This window comes from Dryobates pubescens, chromosome Z (assembly GCF_014839835.1).
Source record: "Dryobates pubescens isolate bDryPub1 chromosome Z, bDryPub1.pri, whole genome shotgun sequence".
NCBI lineage: Eukaryota > Metazoa > Chordata > Aves > Piciformes > Picidae > Dryobates > Dryobates pubescens.
Window position 1 is genome coordinate 135,629,372 of NC_071657.1, and position 23,798 is coordinate 135,653,169.

General features: G+C 46.2%; 1 protein-coding gene across 1 annotated transcript in view; it reads left to right on the top strand.

Annotated features, from left to right (window-relative positions):
* Positions 1–19,291, top strand: part of MSRB3 (methionine sulfoxide reductase B3) — a 103,635-nt gene extending 84,344 nt beyond the window's left edge. The window contains exons 6-7 of the mRNA XM_054178856.1: positions 8,114–8,211; positions 18,045–19,291. Coding sequence (XP_054034831.1) covers positions 8,114–8,211; positions 18,045–18,209 — 263 coding nt within the window. The 3' untranslated portion in view covers positions 18,210–19,291. The remainder of the gene's footprint in view (positions 1–8,113; positions 8,212–18,044) is intronic.
* Positions 19,292–23,798: the final 4,507 nt, after the last annotated feature.

The window sequence follows — 23,798 nt, forward strand, 5'->3', positions numbered from 1 at the left end:
CTGCTGCCCCAGCCTAGCTGCCACTCTGATGCTCTGCATGTTCTGCTGATAACCAGTACTGTGTCACCCTTCTTATCATAGTATCAGTCAGGGTTGGAAGGGACCACAAGGATCATCTAGTTCCAACCCCCCTCCCATGGGCAGGGACACCCCACACTAGATCAGGCTCCCCAGAGCCTCATCCAGCCTGGGCTTAAACGCCTCCAGGGATGGGGCCTCAACCACCTCCCAGGACAACCCATTCCAGGGCTTCACCACTCTCATGGGGAAGAACTTCCTCCTCACCTCCAGCCTGAATCTCCCCACCTCCAGCTTCATTCCATTCCCCCTAGTCCTATCACTCCCTGACACCCTAAAAAGTCCCTCCCCAGCCTTCTTGTAGGCCCCCTTCAGCTACTGGAAGGCCACAATTAGGTCACCTTGGAGCCTTCTCTTCTCCAGACTTATATCAGGATGGTGCTGGACGGGACCAACTCTTTTCTTTTCATAGAACCATAGAATCAATAAGGCTGGAAAAGACCTCAAAGATCATCGAGTCCAACCTGATGTGGAATACATCTAATATGAAGTCATAAAATCATAGCAATGAGACTGGTGAAGGGACTGGAGGGAAAGCCTCATGAGGAGAGGCTGAGGGAGCTGGGGGTGTTTAGCCTGGAGAAGAGGAGGCTCAGGGAGGACCTTATCACTCTGTGCAACTACCTGAAGGGCGGGGGTCAGGCTCTTCTGCAAGGTAACTTGTGAGAAGCTGAGAGGGCATGGCCTGAAGCTGTGCCAGAGGAGGTTTAGGTTGGTAGCCAGGAGGGGGTTGGTCTCTTCTCCCAGGCAAACAGCACCAGAACAAGAGGACACAGTCTCAAGTTGTGCCAGGGGAGGTTTAGGCTGGAGGTGAGGAGAAAGATCTTCACAGAAAAAGTTGTTAGCCCTTGGAATGTGCTGCCCAGGGAGGTGGTGGAGTCACCGGCCATGGAGGTATTCAAGAGGGGACTGGATGAGGCACTTGGTGCCATGGTTTAGTAGTCATGAGGTGTTGGGTGACAGGTTGGACTTGATGATCTTTGGGGTCTTTTGCAGCCTTATTGATTCTGTGATTCTGTGATATTAGGAAGCACTTCCTGATGGAAAGGGGAATTAGAGACTGGAATGGGCTGCCCAGGGAGGTGGTGGAGTCACCGTCCCTGGAGGTGTTTAAGGCAAGATTGGATTTGGCACTCAGTGCCATGGTCTGGTCGGTGTGGTGGTGTTAGGTCATAGGCTGCACTTGATGACCTCAGAGGTCTATTCCAGCCTCAATAATTCTGTGATTTGCTAAGGAACAAGAATTTTACCGTGACCAATTCTTTTTTTCTAGCTACATTGGGATAAATTAGCTGACCCTCCTCTGAAAGCAGCGTTACCTAATGGCAAACCATTTCTCCAGTAAGAATGTCCATTGTGCCTTCAGCCTCCTGGAGGTATTATGAAAAACAAAGCAGCATGTTGGCCAAAAAAAAAATGCCCTGTATCTGCACAGGCATTCTACATAATAGCAATATGTCAGTTTGTAGTTCAACATTAAACTTGCACGTGAGAAGTTGCAGCTGTGGATGCCTGTGCCTTTCAGATTCCATTTCAATAAACCTGTGAGAAAGGAAAACATGAAGGCCCTTCAGCTTTACAGCAGTTTCAAAGCAGAGGCTTTATTACCTTTCCTCTTCTCTTTTCTTTTCTTTTCTTTTCTTTTCTTTTCTTTTCTTTTCTTTTCTTTTCTTTTCTTTTCTTTTCTTTTCTTTTCTTTTCTTTTCTTTTCTTTTCTTTTCTTTTCTTTTCTTTTCTTTTCTTTTCTTTTCTTTTCCTTTTCTTTTCTTTTCTTTTCTTTTCCCTTTTCTTCTTTTCCCTTTTCTTCTTTTCCCTTTTCCTTTCCTTTTCTTTTTTCTTTCCTTTTCTTTCCTTTCCTTTTCTTTTCTCTTTTCCTTTCCTTTTCTTTTTTCTTTCCTTTTCTTTCCTTTTCTTTTTTCTTTTCTTTTCTTTTCTTTTCTTTTCTTTTCTTTCTTTTCTTTTCTTTTCTTTTCTTTTCTTTTCTTTTCTTTTCTTTTCTTTTCTTTTCTTTTCTTTTCTTTTCTTTTCTTTTCTTTTCTTTTCTTTTCTTTTCTTTTCTTTTCTTTTCTTTTCTTTTCTTTTCTTTTCTCTCTTTTCTTTTCTCTTTTCTTTTCTTTTCTCTCTTTTCTTTTCTCTCTTTTCTTTTCTTCTCTTTTCTTTTCTTCTCTTCTCTTTTCTTCTCTTCTCTTCTCTTCTCTTCTCTTCTCTTTTCTTCTCTTCTCTTTTCTTCTCTTCTCTTCTCTTCTCTTCTCTTCTCTTTTCTTTTCTTTTATTTTCTTTTCTTTTCTTTTCTTTTCTTTTATTTTCTTTTCATTTCTTTTCTTTTATTTTCTTTTCTTTTTTCTTTTCTTCTTTTATCTTTTCTTCTCTTTTCTTCTCTTTTCTTTTCTCTTTTCTTTTCTATTTTCCCTTTCCTTTCCTTTCCTTTCCTCTCCAAACCTCTCCTCTCCAAACCTCTCCTCTCCTCTTTTATCTTCTTTTCTTTTTTTCTTTTCTTTTCTTTGCTTTGCTTTTCCTTTTCTTTTTCCCCTTTTCTTTTTTTCCCCTCTTCTTTTATTTTCTTTTCTTTTTTTTAATCCTGTGTGCTTTATGTTTTTATGCAGATGTAGCTTCTCAGTGAAGATAAATGATGAGCCTCTACCTTAAAAAGCCTTTGGGTTTTCATTAATCTGTATTAGGTTAAAAGGGAATCAGAAAGCTAAAAATACAGCACATCAGAGGAAGGAGGCATTTCTGCAGGTCAAGATCCTCTCTCCCATCTGGTGCCATTTGGTAGTTCTAACATCTCCCATCTCCCCCCTACTTCTCCATCTGCAAATAACTCACTGGAGCAAGATGCTTGGAATATTTACAGCGAAGAATGATAAAATGCAGGTTGAACTTAATCTCTTTGGGATCTGAAATGAGAACCATAGCTGCAGACACCAGTGTTATTGAAAAACTGTGGAGGTCCCCACTTGGCAGGTGTATGGAATGGGAGTCGTGTCAAGAGCGTTAGATGCTTTGGGACTGCAATTGTGCTATTCAGAAGGGGAAAGGAAAAAAAGATGGGGGGGGGGGAAGAAGTCAGAAGGAGTATTAGTTGAGGAGAGGGGAAAACATAGCCCAGCAGGGCTGACTTTCAAAAGCAGCCTGCCAGTTGGCTTCTGCAAATGATTACAGGCTCATACTTTACCAGTTAGATGTCTAAGTGCTTGCATCCGTTTGTTAGGAAGTTGGAGGTCTAACTACTACAGAATGTGTGCAAACTGGAAGGAGGCTTCAGATGCTTCTAAACCTGATCAGTCAATCAGCAGCTGGACTGCCTTCCAAAAGTTTATGGGAACAAAATGTCTTTTTTTTTTCCTCTGTTTTTCTTGGTGGTTTGTTTTTTTTTTTTTTGCTTCATGAGGTCAGCATGGCCCCAGGAAGGAATCCTGAAGTAGCTCATGAGATAAGGTGCTTTAGAATTTCCTGGAGTATATATGAACGAAACAACTCTTAAGGGGGCCTACAGGAGAGCTGGGGAGCGACCTTTGAGGGTGTCAGGCAGTGATAGGACTAGGGGGAATGGAAAAAAATCTAGAAATGGGTAGATTGAGATTGGATGTCAGGAAGAAGTTCTTCCCTATGAGGGTGGTGAGAGACTGGAACAGGTTGCCCAGGGAGGTGGTGGAAGCCTCATCCCTAGAGGTTTTTCAGGCCAGGTTGGAGGTGCCTGTGAGCAACCTGATCTAGTGTGAGGTGTCCCTGCCCATGGCAGTAGGGCTGGAACTAGATGATCCTAGATGTCCCTTCCAACCCTAACAGTTCTATGATTTTACCACCCAACCTTATCTGACCATAACTCTATTGGTGTCCTAAAGCAGGCAGTTAACTGAAAATAAATAGAATAGAATAGCATAGCATAGAATAGAATAGAATAGAATAGCATAGCATAGCATAGCATAGCATAGCATAGCATAGCATAGCATAGCATAGCATAAAATAGAATAGCATAGACTAGAATAGAATTGAATTGAATCGAATTGAATTGAATTAACCAGGTTGGAAAAGACCTTTGAGATCATCAACCCAACACCATCTAATCAACTAAACCATGGCACCAAGCACCCCATTCAGCTTCTTCCTAAACATCTCCAGGGATGGTGACTTCACCACCTCCCTGGGCAGCACATTCCAATGGCCAGTCTCTCTTTCTGGGAAGAACTTCTTAACATCCAGCCTAAACTTCCCCTGGCACAGCTTGAGACTGTAAATCTTTGTCACTAAAACTTCTCTTTTTCTTCCCCTTTTACTAAAGCTGACTTCTTCCTCTCCCTGGAGGTGGTCAAGGCCAGGCTGGATGAGGCCTTGAGCAACCTGGTCTAGTGGAAGATGTCCCTGCCCATGGCAGGGGGGTTGGAGCTAGATGGTCTTTAAGGTCCCTTCCAACCTAAACCATTCTACAAATCTGCTCCTGCTGGCATTTCTTATCTCTGCCAGCAATGCACAAAGGGGACTGGGCTGCAGGCACACTGTGGCTCATTGAACTCATGAGTACATGGTTTGCTGTTGCTGCCTTACTCAGGCATTGCATCTACTTTGGCATCTCAATTTAAGGAGACAAACTCTTCAGCTTGCCAGATATTGGGGACTCCTCTCTGCTGGCTGCCTGTGTTATTGTGATCCCCACCTTGTGCTCTCCTTAGGTGATTTGTTAGTAACACTGACTCAACCACATACCTAGAAAAAGAGGTCTGAAAGTGAGAAAGAAGATGCCTCTTCTGAGTTGTTTGAAGCCCTGTGTTCAGGGCTGCAAAAGCAGTGTCCAGCACAGGTTACCAAACCAAACATTTCTCTTCCTCTCTGTTGTTCACTGTTGCTGTCCAGGGCAGTACCAGGCTGTCTCTGCTCTGAAGAAAGCATTCTTTGACCATGAGGCATGAAGTGCTGTCTCCTCTTTGCCAGAATAAGGATCATCATAAAGAACAAAAGGTTCAGTTTTGATGGGGGGGTGTGGGATGAGTTTTAGAAATGCCATGCAGCTTTTACAAAAGATTTGGGGGATGCCCCCGGGATGAGGAAGGATAGGACATGACTCAGTTATGTGTGACACCCAGCAGCCTAAGATCCTTTCTGTTGCTCATGCAGGATGGGGTGGGAAAGATCTGTCAGTAGTGTTCTGTTTACACGTGGTTTTCCCTGGAGTCCTTGCAAGAAGAAAGCTTCATTGCTTTGTTTAGTGTGGTTTAGATCCAAGAAAGGCTACTTGCTCTATATCTGAAAAACTATTCATCTCCATGGCTGCCTTATTAGTGTACCAGAGACTGTGGCCCTTAGGATATAGTGGCCTGACTCTCATGTAAAAGGGTCATCAGAGTGAGCACAAGCACAACAGTCTCTTATCCTAAAGCCTTTTGATGTTGCCAGTGTGATGCAGAGTGATTGTGAAAATCAGAATGAGCCCATTTTAAGTGTCTGTAACATGATAAAAATTGCTGACCATTACTGTGTCATACTCTGCCTCAAACCAAATTTTGCATTCAAGGATAAATGTATGCACAAATCTTTTAGCTGCTGTTCACACACACAGAGGGAAGTGTAAATGCCATTTGAAGTTGTTCACTCAGCTGTGAGGCTCCCCCCACCCCCATCTTGTCTCCTGCAATTACCCTTTGCCCCTTTTCCTCCAGCAGCTATTTCTGACTAAGCTGTTAGGTTTTACCATCGTTCAACAGACAGCAGCTCCACTCCTGCTGCCCTTCAGGTGTGGTGAGCTAGACCTGACAAAAAGCCATCACCCAGGGAGAACTGAGTCTCAGAACCAGGGTCTGCAGAGGGTCTCCTCCAGTGCTCAGTCTCAGCATTACTAAAGGTTCCTGTTTCTCTTTCAGCTCAGCAGAGATAGAAAATGATATCTCCCCTCAATTTTTGCAGAAGCATGCCCTTTCCAAGTAGCCAGATAGCCTTCAAAGGCAGGCTGAAGCTTTCATGCACAATGGACAGCAGTCTAGAATGTAGAGTAGAGCATATCAACCGTTTTTCAGCCTTTCTAGCAGGAAGGAGGCAGATGCTGAGAAAGACAGGAGTGGAGGAGCAGCATCCAGTGAAACAGCGTCAAAAATAGCCTGGGGCTTGTGAAGTGAAGGCCATTGCTGGGTCATTTACCACTGATAAAGACAGAAAGATTGTATGAAGAGGCCACAGGGGTCTGGTTGGCTTTCCCTGTCAATGGGAGTTGCCCGATGTGCAGGCAAGCAGACTGCTTCTACAGCTTATTCCTGGCAGCTTTTGAAGTAGAGGAAGTGGCCAGAGAAGGCTTAGCAAGCTAGCAAACAGGTTTTCTACTTTAGCTGAGGGGAGAGGAAATGAGACAGGAAAGGGACATCGATTTTCTTGGTGAATTTAGCTCATCAACTCAATAAGCAGTTCACTTGTCTTCCTCTCAAGGTCAGCAGAGTGACAGTGTGCCCCTTCAGGACCTGTTCTGTTGCAGGGTTTGCTCAGTTTTCTGTCAATCCTCATGAAGTCACTGGTTTGTCACAGTATTCCTGTGGCCTGGCCTGCCACATCACTCGAGAGGAGATGGTCTGGATGAGAGAGAGTTAGAAGTCCACACTGTAGAGGCACAGTTTGTTTCTTAATCCATGTCCTGGGACAGTGTGGCAATGGTGGAGCCTTTGTCACGTCCAGCCTGAGCTGACAGCCTAAACTGAACTCACTCCAGCTGGGTACAAAGAATAGAATACATAGAATACATAGAATACTTTAGGAGGAGCTTGCCTGTTGATACAGGTTTCAGATTACTTCATCTTTTGAAAGTGTATGGGGTGCATCCAAAGCAAGTAGTGTGTATGTGGTGAATGGGTAGACCAAAAGGAACAGTCTGGAGAAAGGAGGATGGAGAAATGTCAAAGCTAACATAAGCACATCTCCTCTAAAGCTTTCTCACAAGATGGTGTTCTCAGCAAGACAAAGTTTGCTTTAATCTCTGTGTAGCAGCCTTTGGAGCTTCCCCCTTATTGCTGTTGTGGAGCTGGCAGGGTTACCTTTGAGAGCTTCTGCAGCACTGAAGTGTTCATCCTCCAAAGGCTTTCACACAATCAGATGGTACATGGCTGCTCCACAGAATCATAGAATGGTCTGGGCCAGAAGACCTAGAGAAGAGGAGGCTCAGGGGAGACCTTCTTGCTGTTTACAACTCCCTGAAGGGAGGTTGTAGCCAGGTGGGGGTTGGTCTCTTCTCCCAGGCAACCAGCACCAGAACAAGAGGACACAGTCTCAAACTGCACCAGGGGAGGTTTAGGCTGGAGGTGAGGAAGAAATTCTTCCTAGAAAGAGAGATTGGCCATTGGAATGTGCTGCCCAGGGAGGTGGTGGAGTCACCATCACTGGAGGTGTTTAGGAAGAGGCTGGATGGGGTGCTTGGTGTCATGGTTTAGTTGATTAGATGGTGTTGGGTAATAGCTTGGACTTGATGATCTCAAAGGTCACTTCCAACCTGGTTAATTCTATTCTATTCTATTCTATTCTATTCTATTCTATCCTATCCTATCCTATCCTATCCTATCCTATCCTATCCTATCCTATCCTATCCTATCCTATCCTATCCTATCCTATATAGCAACTTAGCAACTCTTTCTTAAAGTACCTTTACACTGAAAAAGAACCAAACCCATTTGTGTTCCAGAAGGCCTTGTTGTTTGTGTTCAGGGCGGAATTCATGCATCTCTAAAACAATGGTGAGGCTGGATCTTGCTTAAATGAGCAACCACCTTCAGTGCCTGAGCTGAAGCACCACTGCTGCTTGTGGTGGAGTGCAGGACCCTCTGTTGAGATAGAAGATGGGCAGCTACTGGCAGTTGAGTCCTGGCCTGCAAACAGCTTTGTGTTTAGGGGAGGAAGTTTTCCAAAGTATCCAAGTGATTTATGATCCCCATTCTCCATTTCAGTTATTTTTCAGGCTCTGGAGTGAGATCAACATTTTTCAGTGTGTGATTCTGTTTTGCTCTTTGCAGTGCCATGTGCCATGAGGATGCCCTCTTTGCTTACTTGTCTCCTTCTCCTCTTTCAGGTTGGCCTTCCTTCTATGACGTGATCAGTCCCGACGTGGTTACCTTCACCGATGATTTCTCCTATGGGATGCATCGGACTGAAATATCCTGCAGTCAGGTTAGTTTATAGCACACACAGCCCATTCCAATGGCAGTGGCTGCAAAAATCATTACAGTGTGCTGTGCTTTCCCTAAGACCTGCAGACCTTTCAGTTCCATTAAATAGCAATCATTGTGTGAGAGCACAATGGGTCGTAGGTCTAACAGCTGGGTGGAACGAGCCGAAGGCACAAAGGGCTCGTTGGAGTGCACAGCGTCCTCTCGGGCGAGATTCAACAGAGCAGATGTAAATGCTTGGACTCAGTGCTGAGTCTACAAAACCCTTCCTGAAGAGGGTCCTTTCAAAGGAGCTCCCTGAGCCTGAGTCTAGCCAACTGGTTCCACACATGAGCAGTTGGGAGGGAAGTCAAAGGCAGTGGAGCGACTGTCTGTGTGCTGATTCCATCGCTGTGCTTTACTGTGCAGCCATGCTAACTCACTCCCAGCACAGGCCTAGTGGCTGCCTCAATCTCATATGCTTTAGAGGATCCAGTCAACATTCTCTGGGAGCATCCATTTCCCTGAATTCCCTAGCAAAGCAGCAATGGAACTGCAGACTAGGAATCTCATGCTTCACTATTGATTACTCATGTCATCAAAAATCCTGGAATCATTGAGTCGTGGAATGGTTTGGATTGGAAGGGACCTTAAAGAACACAGAATCACAGAATTGTCAAGGTTGGAAGGGACCTCAAGGATCATTCAGTTCCAACTCCCTGCTATGGGCAGGGACACCTCACCTCACCTCTGGGCATCGAGTTGCCCAGAGCCACATCCAGCCTGGCCTTAGAAACCTCCAGGGATGAGGCTTCCATCACCTCCCTGGGCAACCTGTGCCAGTCTCTCACTACCTTTATGGTGAAGAAGTTCTTCCTAACATCTAAACTAAATCTTCCCTCTCTAGCTTGGATCTATTCTCCCTAGTTCTATCACTCCCTGACTCCCAAAAAAGTCCCTCCCCAGCTTTCTTGTAGCCCCCTTCAGATACTGGAAAGCCACAAGAAGGTATCCTTGAAGCCTTTTCTTCTCCAAACTGAAAAACCCCAACTCTCTCAGCCTGTCCTCATAGGAGAAGAGCTCCAGCCCTCTCCGGATCCTCATGGCCCTTCTCTGGACATGTTCCAGCACCTCCAGATCCTTCTTGTAATTTGGGCTCCAGAACTGGACACAGTGCTCCAGGTGGGGTCTCACCAGAGCAGAGTAGAGGGGGAGAATCACCTCCCTCCACCTGCTGGCCACACTTCTCTTGATGCAGCCCAGGCTCTGCTTGGCATTCTGGGCTGCAGGTGCACGGCTGGCTCATGTTGAGCTTCTCATTCATCAGCACCCCCAAGTCCTTTTCTTCAGGGCTGCTCTCAAGCCATTCAGTGTTGCCCCCTGCCATAATCGAGGACACCTCCTACTAGGCTCTATTACTCAAGGTCCTCTCCAGCCTGGCTCTGAACACTTCTAGGTTTGAAGCCTCTGCACCTTCTCTAAGGAACATGTTCCAGTGTTTCACCACCCTTGTGATGAAGAATTTCTTCCTACTGTCTAATCTAAATCTAGCCTCTTCCAGTTTGAAGCCATAACTCTTTATCTTAGCATGACATGCCTTTGTAAACAGTCTCTCTCCATCTGTATTCTAGGCCCCATTCAAATACTGGAAGGCTGCTCTAAGGTCTCCCCAGGGCCTTCTCTTCTCCATGCTGAACAACCCAACTTTCTCAGCCTGTTTTCACAGGAGAGGTGCTCTAGCCCCTGATCAGCTTTCTGACCCTCCTCTGGACCCACTCTGGTAGTTCCATGTCTTATTGTGCTGGGGACTCCAGAACTGGACATTGTACTCTGGGTGAGGTCTCACCAGAGCAGAGTAGAGGGGGAGAATAACCTCCTTCACTCTTCCAGCCATGCTTCTTTTGATGCAGCCCAGGATATGGTTGGTTTTATGGGCTACAAGCACACATTGCTGGCTCATGTTGAGCTTCTCATCAACCACCACCCACAAGTTGTTCTCCTCAGGACTGCTCTCTATCCATTATCTGCCTAGCCTGTATTTGTGCTTGTGAATGCACACAAGTTGGACTTGATGATCTTTGAGGTCTCTTCCAACCTTGGTGATACTGTGAAAATGCTTTGCACTAGTCCATCAGTGCTGTCACCCCATCTTAGAAGGCCATCAATTGTTCAGGCACAGCTTGCCCTTGTTGAAACCATGTTGGCTGCCACCAGTCACTTTCTCATTTTTCAGGTGCCTTAGCAGAATTTCCAGGAGGACCTGCTCTGGGCACAGATGTGAGACAGACTGGCCTGTAGTCAGACCTGTAGTTCTCCAGGTCTTTCTTTTTCCCCTTTTTGAATATGGGAGCTGTGTTTCATCTTTTCCAGTCAATGAGAACTTCACCAGATTGCCCTGATTTTCAAATATGATGGAAAGCAGCTTAGCAACCCACTCTCTTCAGCCCTGCTTAGTAGGCCTGAATAGTGCTAAAATCAGCATACCCTTAACCTGCTGAGGCTGTATCTGCTGACACCCTCAAAGAGATGGCCAGAGCTCTTGGTTTCACCTGAGAGAAGCCCAAGGCAGCCTGTGGTCAGGCCAAGGAATCTGGGAATGTCATTTACCCAGTGCCAAACCAAATAGCGTTAGCAGACCTGAGACTGACAGTATTAGCAGCAGTCACATGCAGACACCATAAAATTGAAGCAAAACCAAACCCTGAATTTAGAGCATTAAGGTGGGGGGGTGGAAAAATGCAGCCAAGGCTGCTCTGTAATCAAATGGCAGCTTCCTACCAGCTCCTTCCACTTCCTGGGGCAATAACCTGGCAGATGATGAAGTCCCTCGGGAGAAGCGCTTGAGGAGTGGGTGAGCATCTCTGCAGCCACCTCCAGGCAGGGTTAACACTGCCACATTGTTGATCCATAACAAGGCCATTTCCTCCCCTCCTTGGAGCCATAGGAGTGTGAATCCCACCTGCAGCTGCAAAAAGAAATAAATAAAGGCATGCAGTTTTACTGCAGTCTGGAAAGCAGGGGGATTGATATGGCAGGCCTTGGTCGAACCAAAGGAAAATCCCCTCTCCCACACCTGAAACCTTGTTAAGCTCTTGCAGATGAAAAATTAGGTGATTTTTTTTTTGCTTGAAAAGCCCTTCCACCTGTCTGAGAGAATAAAACCCCTCTCCTTTAATGTTCTCCATCACAGAAAGCAAACACAGGGGAAAGATTGCTGTAACAGCACCAGAAAAAGAGGACACAGTCTCAGGTTGCACCAGGGGAGGTTTAGGCTGGATGTAAGGAAGAAGTTCTTCATAGAAAGAGAGATTGGCCATTGGAATGTGCTGCCCAGGGAGGTGGTGGAGTCACCATCACTGGAGGTGTTTAGGAAGAGACTGGATGAGGCACTTGGTGCCATGGTTTAGTTGATTAGATGGTGTTGGATGATAGGTTGGACTTGATGATCTCGAAGGTCTTTTCCAACCTGGTCAATTCTGTTCTATTCTACTTCTATTCTATTCTACTTCTATTCTATTCTATTCTATTCTATTCTATTCTATTCTATTCTATTCTATTCTATTCTATTCTATTCTATTCTACTCTACTCTATTCTGTCATCCTCACTGTAAAGAAGTTTCTCCTCATGTTGAGCTGAAACCTTCTGTGTTCAAGTTTGTATTCATTGTTCCTTGCCTTACTACTGTGCACCATCCAAAAGAGTTTGACCCCATCTAATCTTTCTCAGGAGACCTTAGTCCCTTCTTCCATCCTGCCAGATTTCACTGAAATCAGTGGTGTCAGACAGATACCAGAGTGAAGAATTAGAGGACACAGTCTCAAGCTGTGCCAGGGGAGGTTTAGGCTGGATGTTAGGAAGAAATTCTTCCCAGAAAGAGAGATTGGCCATTGCAATGTGCTGCCCAGGGAGGTGGTGGACTCACCATCACTGGAGGTGTTTAGGAAGAGACTGGATGGGGTGCTTGGTGCCATGGTTGAGTTGATTAGATGGTGTTGGGTGATAGGTTGGACTCGATGATCTCAAAGGTCTTTTCCATCCTGGTTAATTCTACTCCTATTCTTCTCTTCTCTTCTCTTCTCTTCTCTTCTCTTCTCTTCTCTTCTCTTCTCTTCTCTTCTCTTCTCTTCTCTTCTCTTCTCTTCTCTTCTCTTCTCTTCTCTTCTCTTCTCTTCTCTTCTCTTCTCTTCTCTTCTCTTCTCTTCTCTTCTCTTCTCTTCTCTTCTCTTCTCTTCTCTTCATAAAAGACAATCATAGATTATCCTGCAAATAACTTTTACAGCATTTTTGGAAGCACATCACACTGGGTGTATAAAAAGGTCAGGTCAATGATTAATGACAGATAGAAGTTAATTACAAAAACATTTGAGGAATACTGTAAAGCTGATTGCATCTCTTTTAGGCTCTTTTCCTATGTGAGAATCCCTCCACCTGAAGTCTCCCTAGCTAGTAATTGCACCTTTACAAATTAATAAAATGAAGTAATCACAGTAGTGCTGTTTGCACATTGATAGCTCAGAGCCTGCTACAGCAGCTGACTGTAAGCTGCTTTCTGTGACTCCCAGCAGCATTATCAGAACCAGGAGGCTTGGGAGTTCCAAGCATACTGACAGTTAGTATTGACCTCCCTGTTTCCTGCTCCCAAACATGTACTTGTAAGGCTCTGAGGAGACCTTATTGTGGCCTTCCAGTATCTGAAGGGGGCCTACAAGAAAGGTGGGGAGGGACTTTTTATGTTGTTAGGTAGAATAGAATAGGATAGGATAGGATAGGATAGGATAGGATAGGATAGGATAGGATAGGATAGGATAGGATAGGATAGGATAGGATAGGACAGGATAGAATTAACCAGGTTGGAAAAGACCTCAGAGATCATCAAGTCCAACCTATCACCCAACACCAGCTAATCAACTAAACCATGGCACCAAGTGCCTCATCCAGGCTCTTCCTGAACACCTCCAGTGATGGTGACTCCACCACCTCCCTGGGCAGCACATTCCAATGGCCAATCTCTCTTGCTGGGAAGAATTTCTTCCTCGCATCCAGCCTAAACCTCCCCTGGCACACCTTGAGACTGTGTCCTCTTGTTCTGGTGCTGGTTGTCTGGGAGAAGAGACCAACCCCCACCTGGCTACAACCTCCCTTCAGGGAGTTGTAGACAGCAGTAAGGTCTCCCCTGAGCCTCCTCTTCTGCAGGCTAAGCAACCCCAGCTCCCTCAGCCTCTCCTCCCAGGGCTGTGCTCCAGACCCCTCCCCAGCTTTGTTGCCCTTCTCTGGACACCTTCCAGCATCTCAACATCTTTCCTAAACTGAGGGGCCCAGAGCTGGACACAGGACTCAAGTTGTGGCCTAACCAGTGCCGAGTATTGATAGGATTAGGGGGAATGGACCAAAATGAGAAATGGGTAGATTCAGATTGGATGTCAGGAAGAAGTTCTTCCCCATGAGGGTGGTGAGACACCGGAACAGGTTGCCCAGGAAGGTGGTGGAAGCCTCATCCCTGGAGGTTTGTAAGGCCAGGCTGGATGTGGCTCTGAGCAACCTGATCTAGTGTGAGGTGTCAGGCAGGGGGTGTGGAACTGGCTGATCCTTGAGGTCTCTTCCAACCCCGACAATTCTGTGATCTTTCAGGTCTCTTCCTCTTCAGGTGCCTTACTCTGCTTCGCCCTCCTGGAGCACTCTGCGCGACGTGTTGATGCGCGAGGCTGCAGCAGATGGTTGTTTCCTTGCAGGAGGCTTTGCAGACGTGCGCACAGCCTAAGAAAAATGGTCAGCACCTCTTACGTGTGGGGAGGACAGTAAAATCAATTCACCCTTTGTGCTCTCAGCTGAGAGCCAAGTTTCTTCTACAGTGATGCAGAGGATTGAATTACATTTCTTTTGAGGGCGGATGAATTGTAGAGGCCTCTACAGAGAGAATTGCCGCATAAATCTTTGGCGAGGGGGTAGTCTCAAAAGGTAACAAATTTTGCAGTAATCCAAGCCTGATGTGATTCTGCCATCACAAGAAGGTGTAATGAGACTACCTGGGACTCATGCACAGCTTCTCAGGTTTTGTGAGGAAAACCTTTGTGATAGATTGTCTTTGTAGTCTGTGTGTGAGTATATTACTCCTGCAGACCATTTCTCTCGATGGTTTTTCTTGTTCTGCTCCTATCCAGGGGAGAGGGGATGATTTATCTTTGGTTGAATGTTAATCTGGAAAAGATCTGTTTAACACTTCTAGCCAGGAGGTTTTTGAGGCATTCTTAGTTGAGATGAGATGATTTAATTAGGATGCTGAGCACTGAGAAAAATACTCTCTCTGGGACACTTAAGGGGTTTTTAGGTATTTTTTTTCCCCCCAAGGTATGGAAAAGCTTTATGATCAGGTGGAATGCCTCATTGTGAAAGACCCCACTCTGAGAAAGAGCTGATTTTTTCTGCCCAAACTGCCTGAAAAGAAGATCTTCAGTCTAAAGCAAAATGAAATAAAAATAAGCAGTGGAGAATGGAGCAAAGAGTGGCAAGACATCAGTCTTTCAGGAGCAGGACTTGAAGCTTTTCTTCTCTAGCTCCCATGCAATTTTCCTTTGCCCTTTCCTTGTTTGCCATATTTGTCTTCCTTGCTCAAAAAGCTGAGCTGCTGCTTAACCCGAAGTCATCCCTGCCTTTTCCCACTACCTCTGGGAGCTCATCCTGCTGATAACCACAGCCCAGAAGTGCCCTTCTTTGTTGTTGGGATCCTGACTGGATTGCCATGGTTGTGTCAGCAACACTTCTCTGGGAGCAGGGAGCCTGTCCTGGGATGTGGCTGCACGGGTGGGACTGACGGTTGGGAGCACTGGGGTTTCACATGCATGCCTACCTGCCCTGCTTCCAGAGGCAGTGAGCATTAGTGTTTCAGCTGTCATTAAACAAGCAGAATTTCTGTCCCTCCTAGCTGGCATGAGAGCCTCCCCCAGCCTTTCAGTCTATTGAAAGAGCTTAACCTGAAGGCAAAGCTTCTACAGATAGCCTTCCTGCTTCTCTGCTGAATCAAAAGGCCAGAACAGCAGGAGAGCAGTAGCAGCACAGTACATTTGCCATCACTAACTCACTCACAGTTCAGAGCAATCAGCATTGCCTCTTTGTATTTGGGATGCTATGAATTAGTTCAATGTTAAGAATAATTTGCAGGCTTTAATTTGTGCTGTCTGACTGCGAGCCCACGAGCAGCTCTGTGATCTCAGTTACATCATTCTGGCTCTCACTGAGATCAGCTATTGACTTGAAAGGCCAAGGCTCTTTGGTGGAGCAGCATGACTTTCCTGTTCAAGATAAATATTTCTCCAGTGCAGGGTTTTTATTGTTGGGTTTTTTGGTTTGGGGTTTTTTTTTTTCCTTTCCATTATTTCTCCTGGCAGGCTGTAAAAAGGAACTCGTGGATTTTAAGTGGCTAATTACAAGAAGTTCTTATTATCCAGAGAAGTTGTCAGCCCCAATGTACAGTGATATCAATCCTGATTTTTTTTTTAGTAAGGATCAACTGCATCAGCTTCTTAAAATACTCTGTTCTTCTGCAAAGCAAGGGACTTCATTAAGAGAAGCAGAGCCAGCAGGTGGAGGGAGGTGATTCTCCCCCTCTACTCCACTCTGGGGAGACCACACCTGGAATAATGTGTCCTGTTCTGGAGCTCCTATTACAGGAAGGATCTGGAGGTGCTGGAACGTGTCCATAAGGATGAGCAGAGGGCTGGAGCTGCTCTTCTATGAGGACAGACTGAGGGAGTTTGGGCTGTTCAGCCTGGAGAAGAGAAGGCTCTGAGGAGACCTTCTTGTGGCCTTCCAGTATCTGAAGGGGACTACAAGGAAGCTGGGGAGGGACTTTTTAGGGTGTCAGGGAGTGATAGGACCAGGGGGAATGGAACAAACTAGAGGAAGGGAGATTTAGATTAGATGTCAAGAAGAAGTTGTTCCCCATGAGGGTGGTGAGACACTGGAACAGGTTGCCCAGGTAGAAGCCCCATCCCTGGAGGTTTTTAAGGCCAGGCTGGATATGGCTCTGGGAAACCTGCTCTAGTGTTGAGGTGTCCCTGCCCATGGCAGAGAGGTTGAAACTAGATGATCCCTCTCAACCCTAACAATTCTATGATTCTATGACTGTGCTTTTCTCACAGAGAGAAGCAGCAGTGTTCACCTTGAATTCCACTGCAAGTGTCTGAGGCCCATTCATACAGAACAAAAATGCCACCAGAGCATCTGTAGTTTCATACTACACATCAGCATCATTCCTGTTTGGAATTAATCCCAGCTAAACATTATTAATTCAGGAATATTTTACATATCTTCACTACAGGTCTTTTTCAGTCACCTCTCCCTGTCCCTTATATACTACAGAAAGTAGTATAGAACCTAGAGTCCTAGAACCTTAGAAGCATAGAATCCTAGAATCATAGAACCCTAGAACCCTAGAGTCATAGAATCCTAGAATCCTAGACCCCTAGAATCCTAGAACCCTAGAATCCTAGTATCACAGAATCCTAGAACCCAGGAATCCTAGAACCCTAGTATCATAGAACCCTAGAATTATAGAATCCTAGAACCCTAGCATCATAGAGTCATAGAACCCTAGAATCCTAGAACCCTAGCATCATAGAATCATAGAACCCTAGCATCATAGAATCATAGAACCCTAGAATTCTAGACTCCTAGAATCCTAGTATCACAGAATCCTAGAACCCAGGAATCCTAGAACCCTAGACTCCTAGACCCCTAGAATCATAGAATCCTAGAACCCTAGCATCATAGAATCATAGAACCCTAGAATCATAGAATCCTAGACCCCTAAAATCATAGAACCCTAGAACCCTAGAATCATAGAATGGTCTGGGCTGAAGGGACCTCCAAAGGACATCTAGTTTGACCTCCCCTCAGTCAGCAGGGACACCCCCAACTAGGTCAGTAGGAGGTGAGTAGTGAACAAGCTGCACCCAGAAGGAACCTGATGCTCAGAAGAGTGCTAGGCTGTGTAAACAAAAAGACAACTTAGTATGAGGGTGTACACAGTATGAGGGTGGACACAGTACTCAAGGTGTGGCCTAACCAGTGCTGACTTCCCTGCTGGCCACATTATTTCTGATCCAGGCCAGGATGCCACTGGCTTTCTTGGCTGCCTGGGCACACTGCTGGCTCATGTTCAGCCAGTTGTCAACCACTACTCCCAGGTCCCTTTCTGCTCTCCAGGCACTCTGACCCCAGCCTGTAGCTCAGGGATGCAGAGATGCAGTGATGCAGAGATGCAGTGATGCAGAGATGCAGTGACGCAGAGACGCAGTGATGCAGGGATGTAGGGACGCAGTGATGCAGAAATGCAGTGATGCAGGGATGCAGTGACACAGAGATGCAGTGATGCAGAGATGCAGAGATGCAGGGATGCAGTTATGCAGTGATGCAGAGATGCAGGGATGCAGTTATGCAGTGATGCAGAGATGCAGGGATGCAGTGACGCAGAGATGCAGTGATGCAGTGATGCAGAGATGCAGTGATGCAGGGATGCAGTGACGCAGAGATGCAGTGATGCAGAGATGCAGTGATGCAGAAATGCAGTGATGCAGAGATGCAGTGATGCAGGGATGCAGTGACGCAGAGATGCAGTGATGCAGAGATGCAGGGATGCAGAGATGCAGTTATGCAGTGATGCAGAGATGCAGGGATGCAGTGATGCAGAGATGCAGTGATGCAGTGATGCAGAGATGCAGGGATGCAGAGATGCAGTGATGCAGGGATGCAGAGACGTAGCGACGCAGCGACGCAGCGATGCAGAGATGCAGCGATGCAGGGATGCAGAGATGCAGTGATGCAGAGATGCAGTGATGCTCTGTTGTCTTCTGTTTCAGTGTGGTGCTCACCTGGGGCATATTTTTGACGACGGACCTCGCCCAACTGGCAAACGCTACTGCACAAACTCTGCTTCCTTATCTTTCAAGCCAGCAGACAAGAGCAGCGCCGGGGAAGGCAGCGGCAGCGCCGGTCCTGCCCAAACAGGCAAAGCTGAGCTGTAGCACGAAGCAAAGACTGCAGACAACTGCACTGATCCCACACGGCTTACGAGGAATGTTTTCTAAGTTGCCTGCTCTCTTATATCCTAAGAATGTTTAAATGTATGAAAGCAGTTTGCACCATCCTTCTTCTTCCTCACCTTTCCAGAGCTGAGGCCTTGCCTGCTGGTGCATTTACCATATAACTGGGTTGAGAAATGTGTAGACTGATGCCACAGGTTTTCCTTTCCTTCCTTTTCCTTTGAGATTGCTTTGGGGAGTCCTTCAGTCGAGAGGCTTTGGCATCATTAGTTGTTAGTTTCTTTTTAGTGCTGTGTTACCCTGGGTTTGAAAACTATTCCTTTTTTTTATTTGCCTGGGAGATGAGACTTGTGTTTTATCTCCTCCAGCCTATAGGAAACTTCTGGGCACAAGAAAGATCCTGAATTCCTAGCACATCTCTGCTCTGTCCTGACTTGCGAGGCATGCAGCCTTTGGTCATATGTATTCAGCCATCTCCCAGCATCAGCCACACCCTGCAGAAACTTGTAGTTATGGCTGTGCCTTCCCAACTGAGAGAGATGGATGAGATGCAGAGCCCTTTGTTTGGCTGATTTACTGCCAAAGTTTCAAGGGTGTAGCTGAAAGGATGTAAACATTGTCTCAGCATCTATTCCCCACCCCCTTTGTTTGGTATTTAACTCAAGGTTTTAACTAGTAAGGCCGACTTTTGCAGGCTGCTAACGAGGCTTTGTCCTTTTCTGAGGCTTGGTCAGCAGCAGCAACTGAAATCTGAATTAAAGCTGAAATCTGCAGGGGCCATTGTATGGACAAGTACAGAGATGAACTTGAGAACTGAAGTAGGTGATGGATGACACTTGTCTCAGGCTTCATCCTGTCAGTTGCCAGGAGGATGCAGAAATGTGGCAGTTTCTGCTAAGAGGGAGTTTAGGAATGAATGCAGCAGAAAGAGGGAGACCCTCCTGGAGAATCTAGTTGTAAAGATTAGCTGGTCTGGTAGCATACTGCCTGCACAGCCTTTCATCTGTGCAGTTGGGGTTGCAGGACATGAGTGAGTGGGTTGATTTAAGAAATTATTTGGGGGGGGGGGGGGGGGGGGAACCCAGCAAAAACATCCTGTCAGAGCTCCAGAGATTTTCATGTAGCAAAATTTGCTGTCCCACTGTCTTGGGTTTATGTGGAGCAAGACAGGCTCTTTAACTCTCAAGGCAACTTCTTCTAAAGAAGACTCCACACAGGACTGGGTAGAAATACAGAGTATTGTTGGAAGTGCTGTTCGTGAACTCCATGCTGCAGTGCAAAGCATATCAAATGCAAAGAAATCCGTAGGCCACGGTGATCCAAGAACCTCCTTAAGCCAAAGTTTCCACCCACCTCCACCAAATGAGGCCAAAAAATCCCAGGCCTGAATGCCCTCTCCCATCCCTGCCTGCTGCTGCCCCCCTACACCAGGCCTGAAATGATGCAGCTTAAAATTAGCTTGGCCTAGGCCACTAACAGACATCTCAAAGCTGAAAACCCTCCCCTATACCAAAGAGGAGATAAGGGAGCCACATCAGGAGGGCAGAAATTAGCTTGGCCTAGGCCACTAACAGGTGGCTCAAAGCTGAAAACCTTCCCCTATACCATACAGGAGATAAGGGAGGGCAGCAGGGAGAGGAGAAGGGGGAGAGGCAGCTTGTCCTGTCCCCTTATGAAGGCTAGATGCAGGCATTCAGGGAATGAACTAACATCACTTCCAGTGTCCACCCACTGGGCTGGACTCTCTGGCCCTCAACTTTCTGTTTTATTCAAGACACCCTGTCTCAAACCATGACACCCATAAGTTGTTTTTCACAACTGGTTTTAGACATTGAGGAAACATTTTTTCACTGTGAGGGTGAGAGAGCCCTGGAGCAGGCTGCCCTGGGGGGTTGTGGAGTCTCCCTCGCTGGAGATGTTCAAAACTCTCCTGGATGCGTTCTGGTGTAGGTGATCCTGCTCTGGCAGGGGGGGTTGGACTGGATGATCTTCCTCCAGCCCCTGCAATCCTGTGATTCTGTGACTTTGCTGAATGACAGTTTGTTTAGAATGTTGCACAAGACTGTTCTTTAAGCTGTGCTATACAGTGTTTGCTAACACCACTTTGCCTTTAAGCATTGAGAGACATAATGAATACAGTAGTTACTTTTATTAGCAAGCTTTGTGACTAACATACTGGGATCCAATTTTTATTTCCAGCAGGAGCAAAGCAACCACTGATTTCTGTGGGGGCAGGATTGAGGGGGGTCTCAAGCCAGTGGTAGTAAACATATCTAAATTGCAAACATCCTTCAGTTAAAATATTGTCAAGGCGTATGGAAGAGTCAGAATTGCCTTTTCTTTTGGAGCAACATAAGAAAGAGCTGGAAAGAAAAGGAAGCATACAATACCTTAACATCAAATAGGTGCAAATAAGGTTGGTAAATATTTAGAGCTATAGCTCTCAGGCTCTCCTCACAAGAGCATTCCCCCAAATGTCATCATTTGCCCCTCAATTTAAGAAGGGTATTGAGACACTTGAACGTGTCCAGAGAAGGGCAACATGGCTGGGGAGGGGTCTTGAGCACAGCCCTGTGAGGAGAGGCTGAGGGAGCTGCGGGTGTTTAGTTTGGAGAAGAGGAGGCTCAGGGGAGACCTTCTTGCTCTCTACAGCTACCTGAAGGGAGGTTGTAGCCAGGTGGGGGTTGGTCTCTTCTCCCAGGCAACCAGCACCAGAACAAGAGGACACAGTCTCAAGCTGTGCCAGGGAGGTTTAGGCTGGATGTGAGGAAGAAATTCTTCCCAGCAAGAGAGATTGGCCATTGGAATGTGCTGCCCAGGGAGGTGATGGAGTCCCCATCCCTGGAGGTGTTCAAAAAGGGATTGGATGTGGCACTTGAAGCCATGGTTTAGTTAGCCATGAGGTGTTGGGTGACAGGTTGGACTTGATGATCTCTGGGATTTTTTCCAACCTTATTGATTCTATGATTCTGTGATTCTAAGGAGCTACTCACTGGCTGCAGGAAAACCTCTGCAGGCTGCCTTTTGGTGTGTCAAGTTGCTTGAGTATCTCCTGCTCTCATTGGCTTTTAGCAGTTTCTTCTAGAAGGACTTCTTCTCCCCCTTGATTTTATTTCATGAAAAGTAGGTTTTCTCTACCACATCTTCTTTTTTTGGACAAACATAAAAAAAAACAACCAAAGAAAAGCAACATCCCTACAAGTGTGGTAGAGAAATGTGGTTTGATTCCAGATTGCTGATGAACTGAAGTGTTATCAAATTTCAGTCTATTCCTGCCTCATGTTTAGAGACATGTATTACTTAAACTTCAGTCTGCAGCCATGCCTGCTGTCCTCCAGGAGATTTATTTTTGCAGGATATGGAGTGCAATGAAATAAGTCAGTGTGGGGAGGTGTATGTGATCTCTGGGAGTTAGGGCCATTCAGCATAGGAAATGCATTGTTCTCTCTGGTGTGCGAACTGTACCACAGCACAGAGCAAGGTAAGAGAGATTTCCTTTTACTGCTCCGAGAAGATGCTCGCAAGGGCTAGTCCTGAACCCTCCCCGTTGGGCTCAGTGTGGTTATGATCCCAGCAGAGGCAACCTGGGAGCTGAGCACAAGGTGTGGAATATAACAGGGGAATATTTGCTGGTATTTGCACTGTCTTAGATGCTTACAAAAACCTGAATGCAAGCTGTGCAGAAATAGCAAACTTCATTTGGTAATAGCACTGTTTCTGCTCAGATCTTTAAATAACATACCTTAAAATACCATCTGAAGTCACACATCCTATTTATATATACCCTATATATATATATAAAATTGCACATAGTTTATATATATATATATGTACACACACATATATATTATCCAAGCATAATTTTAGCCTTTGAGACTGTTTTAATAACTCAAAACCTTTCCTGAAGAGGATTCAATACCTTGAAGAAATCCAATCTACCTTTTTGTTTTCTTTTTTTCTTCCAAATCCAATTTGTTTTCATATATTTGTTGTACACAAATAGAAAATAAACCTTCTTTGTAAGTAATTTTCTTCTCCTTCCTCATTTACCTGGGTTTCTGTCAGTTGTTGTGTCTCTGTCTGCAGCACGTCCTAGGGAACCGATTTTCCTTTGACTTGCATCCCCTTAACTCACAGGTTCCTGGCTGGGGCACAGCACTGCGGGCTGCCAGACATCCTTGCACTTACCTGGTTTTGAGAGAATATTGCAAGCAGCCAGGCCCAGGAGGGAGAGGAAACATTTAGAGAAAGGCAGAGCTTTCACTTAGCAAAAGCTTTGGCTGCAGCGTGGGATGCGGTGAGATGCAGGTGTGCCATAGGAAGATGCAGCGTGGCATGCGGTGAGTTGCAGGTGTGCCATAGGAACCCCATGGTGCCCACACTCGGTTTTCAGGGAAGGAATTTGGCTGGAGGGTTGGTTTCTATCCAAATTTCACAGAATCACAGAGTTGCCAGTGCTGGAAGGGACCTCAAGGATCATGCAGTTCCAACTCCCCTGCCGTGAGTGGGGACTCTTTCCACCAGATCAGTTTGCTCACAGCCACATCCAGCCTGGCCTTCAAAACCTCCAGGGATGAGGCTTCCACCACCTCCCTGGGCAACCTGTGCCAGTGTCTCACCACCCTCATGGGGAAGAACATCTTCCTGATGTCTAATCTAATTCTCCCCTCCTCTAGCTTGGATCCATTCCCCCTAGTCCAGTCACTCCCTGACACTCTAAAAAGTCCCTCCCCAGCTTTCTTGGAGCCCCCTTCAGATACTGGAAGGCCACAAGAAGGTTTCCTCAGAGCCTTCTCTTCTCCAGACTGAACAGCCCCAACTCCCTCAGCCTGTCCTCACAGCAGAAGAGCTCCAGCCCTCTGCTCATCCTCGTGACCCTTCTCTGGAGGTGTTTCTAACCTCCAAGGATGCAGGTTTGGAATGCCCACTGGGCAGCCAGGTAATGGCATTCAGTAGATCAGCTCTGCAGTGGGGTTTAACCATACAGGTGCAAGGGAGGGGAAGAAATTGCAGGTTGTTTTCAAACCAGCTTCCATGTTTTTATTCATGGGAAACTGAAGAGTTACATCAAAACTAATTCACTTGCCAAACATTACAGAGCATCCCAGGACAGATGACACACCACAGATTTGTTTTACAAGTTTAGCATAATCCCTCTTAGTCTGGAAATTAATCCCTTGGAGCCCTCTGCCTCCCAGTCATCCACCATGGGTCCCTGTCAGAACTGTATTAGTTTGGCAATTCTGAAATGAAGCACAACCTGGATCCACTCAAATGAGATGCAGCTAGATGCCCTGTGGTGGCTTTGCCCAGCACTGCCCAGCCAGTCCATCAGCACCCAGAGGTGCTGTGCTAAGGCAGATCTTTGGGGGTGTGGGGACCTCTTGCTGCCTGGCAGCAGACATGAGGGATGGCTGTGCACTGCAGTCCAACTCAAGGCAGGCTGTGCATTGCAGTGCATGGCATGCCATAGTGCCACCTCCACTTCAAACCCATGGAAATTCCTAGTAAGAGACATTCTCCCTGCTGCTGCTGCAGTTCCCCTTGTGGCCTTCTTGGCCACCAGGGCAC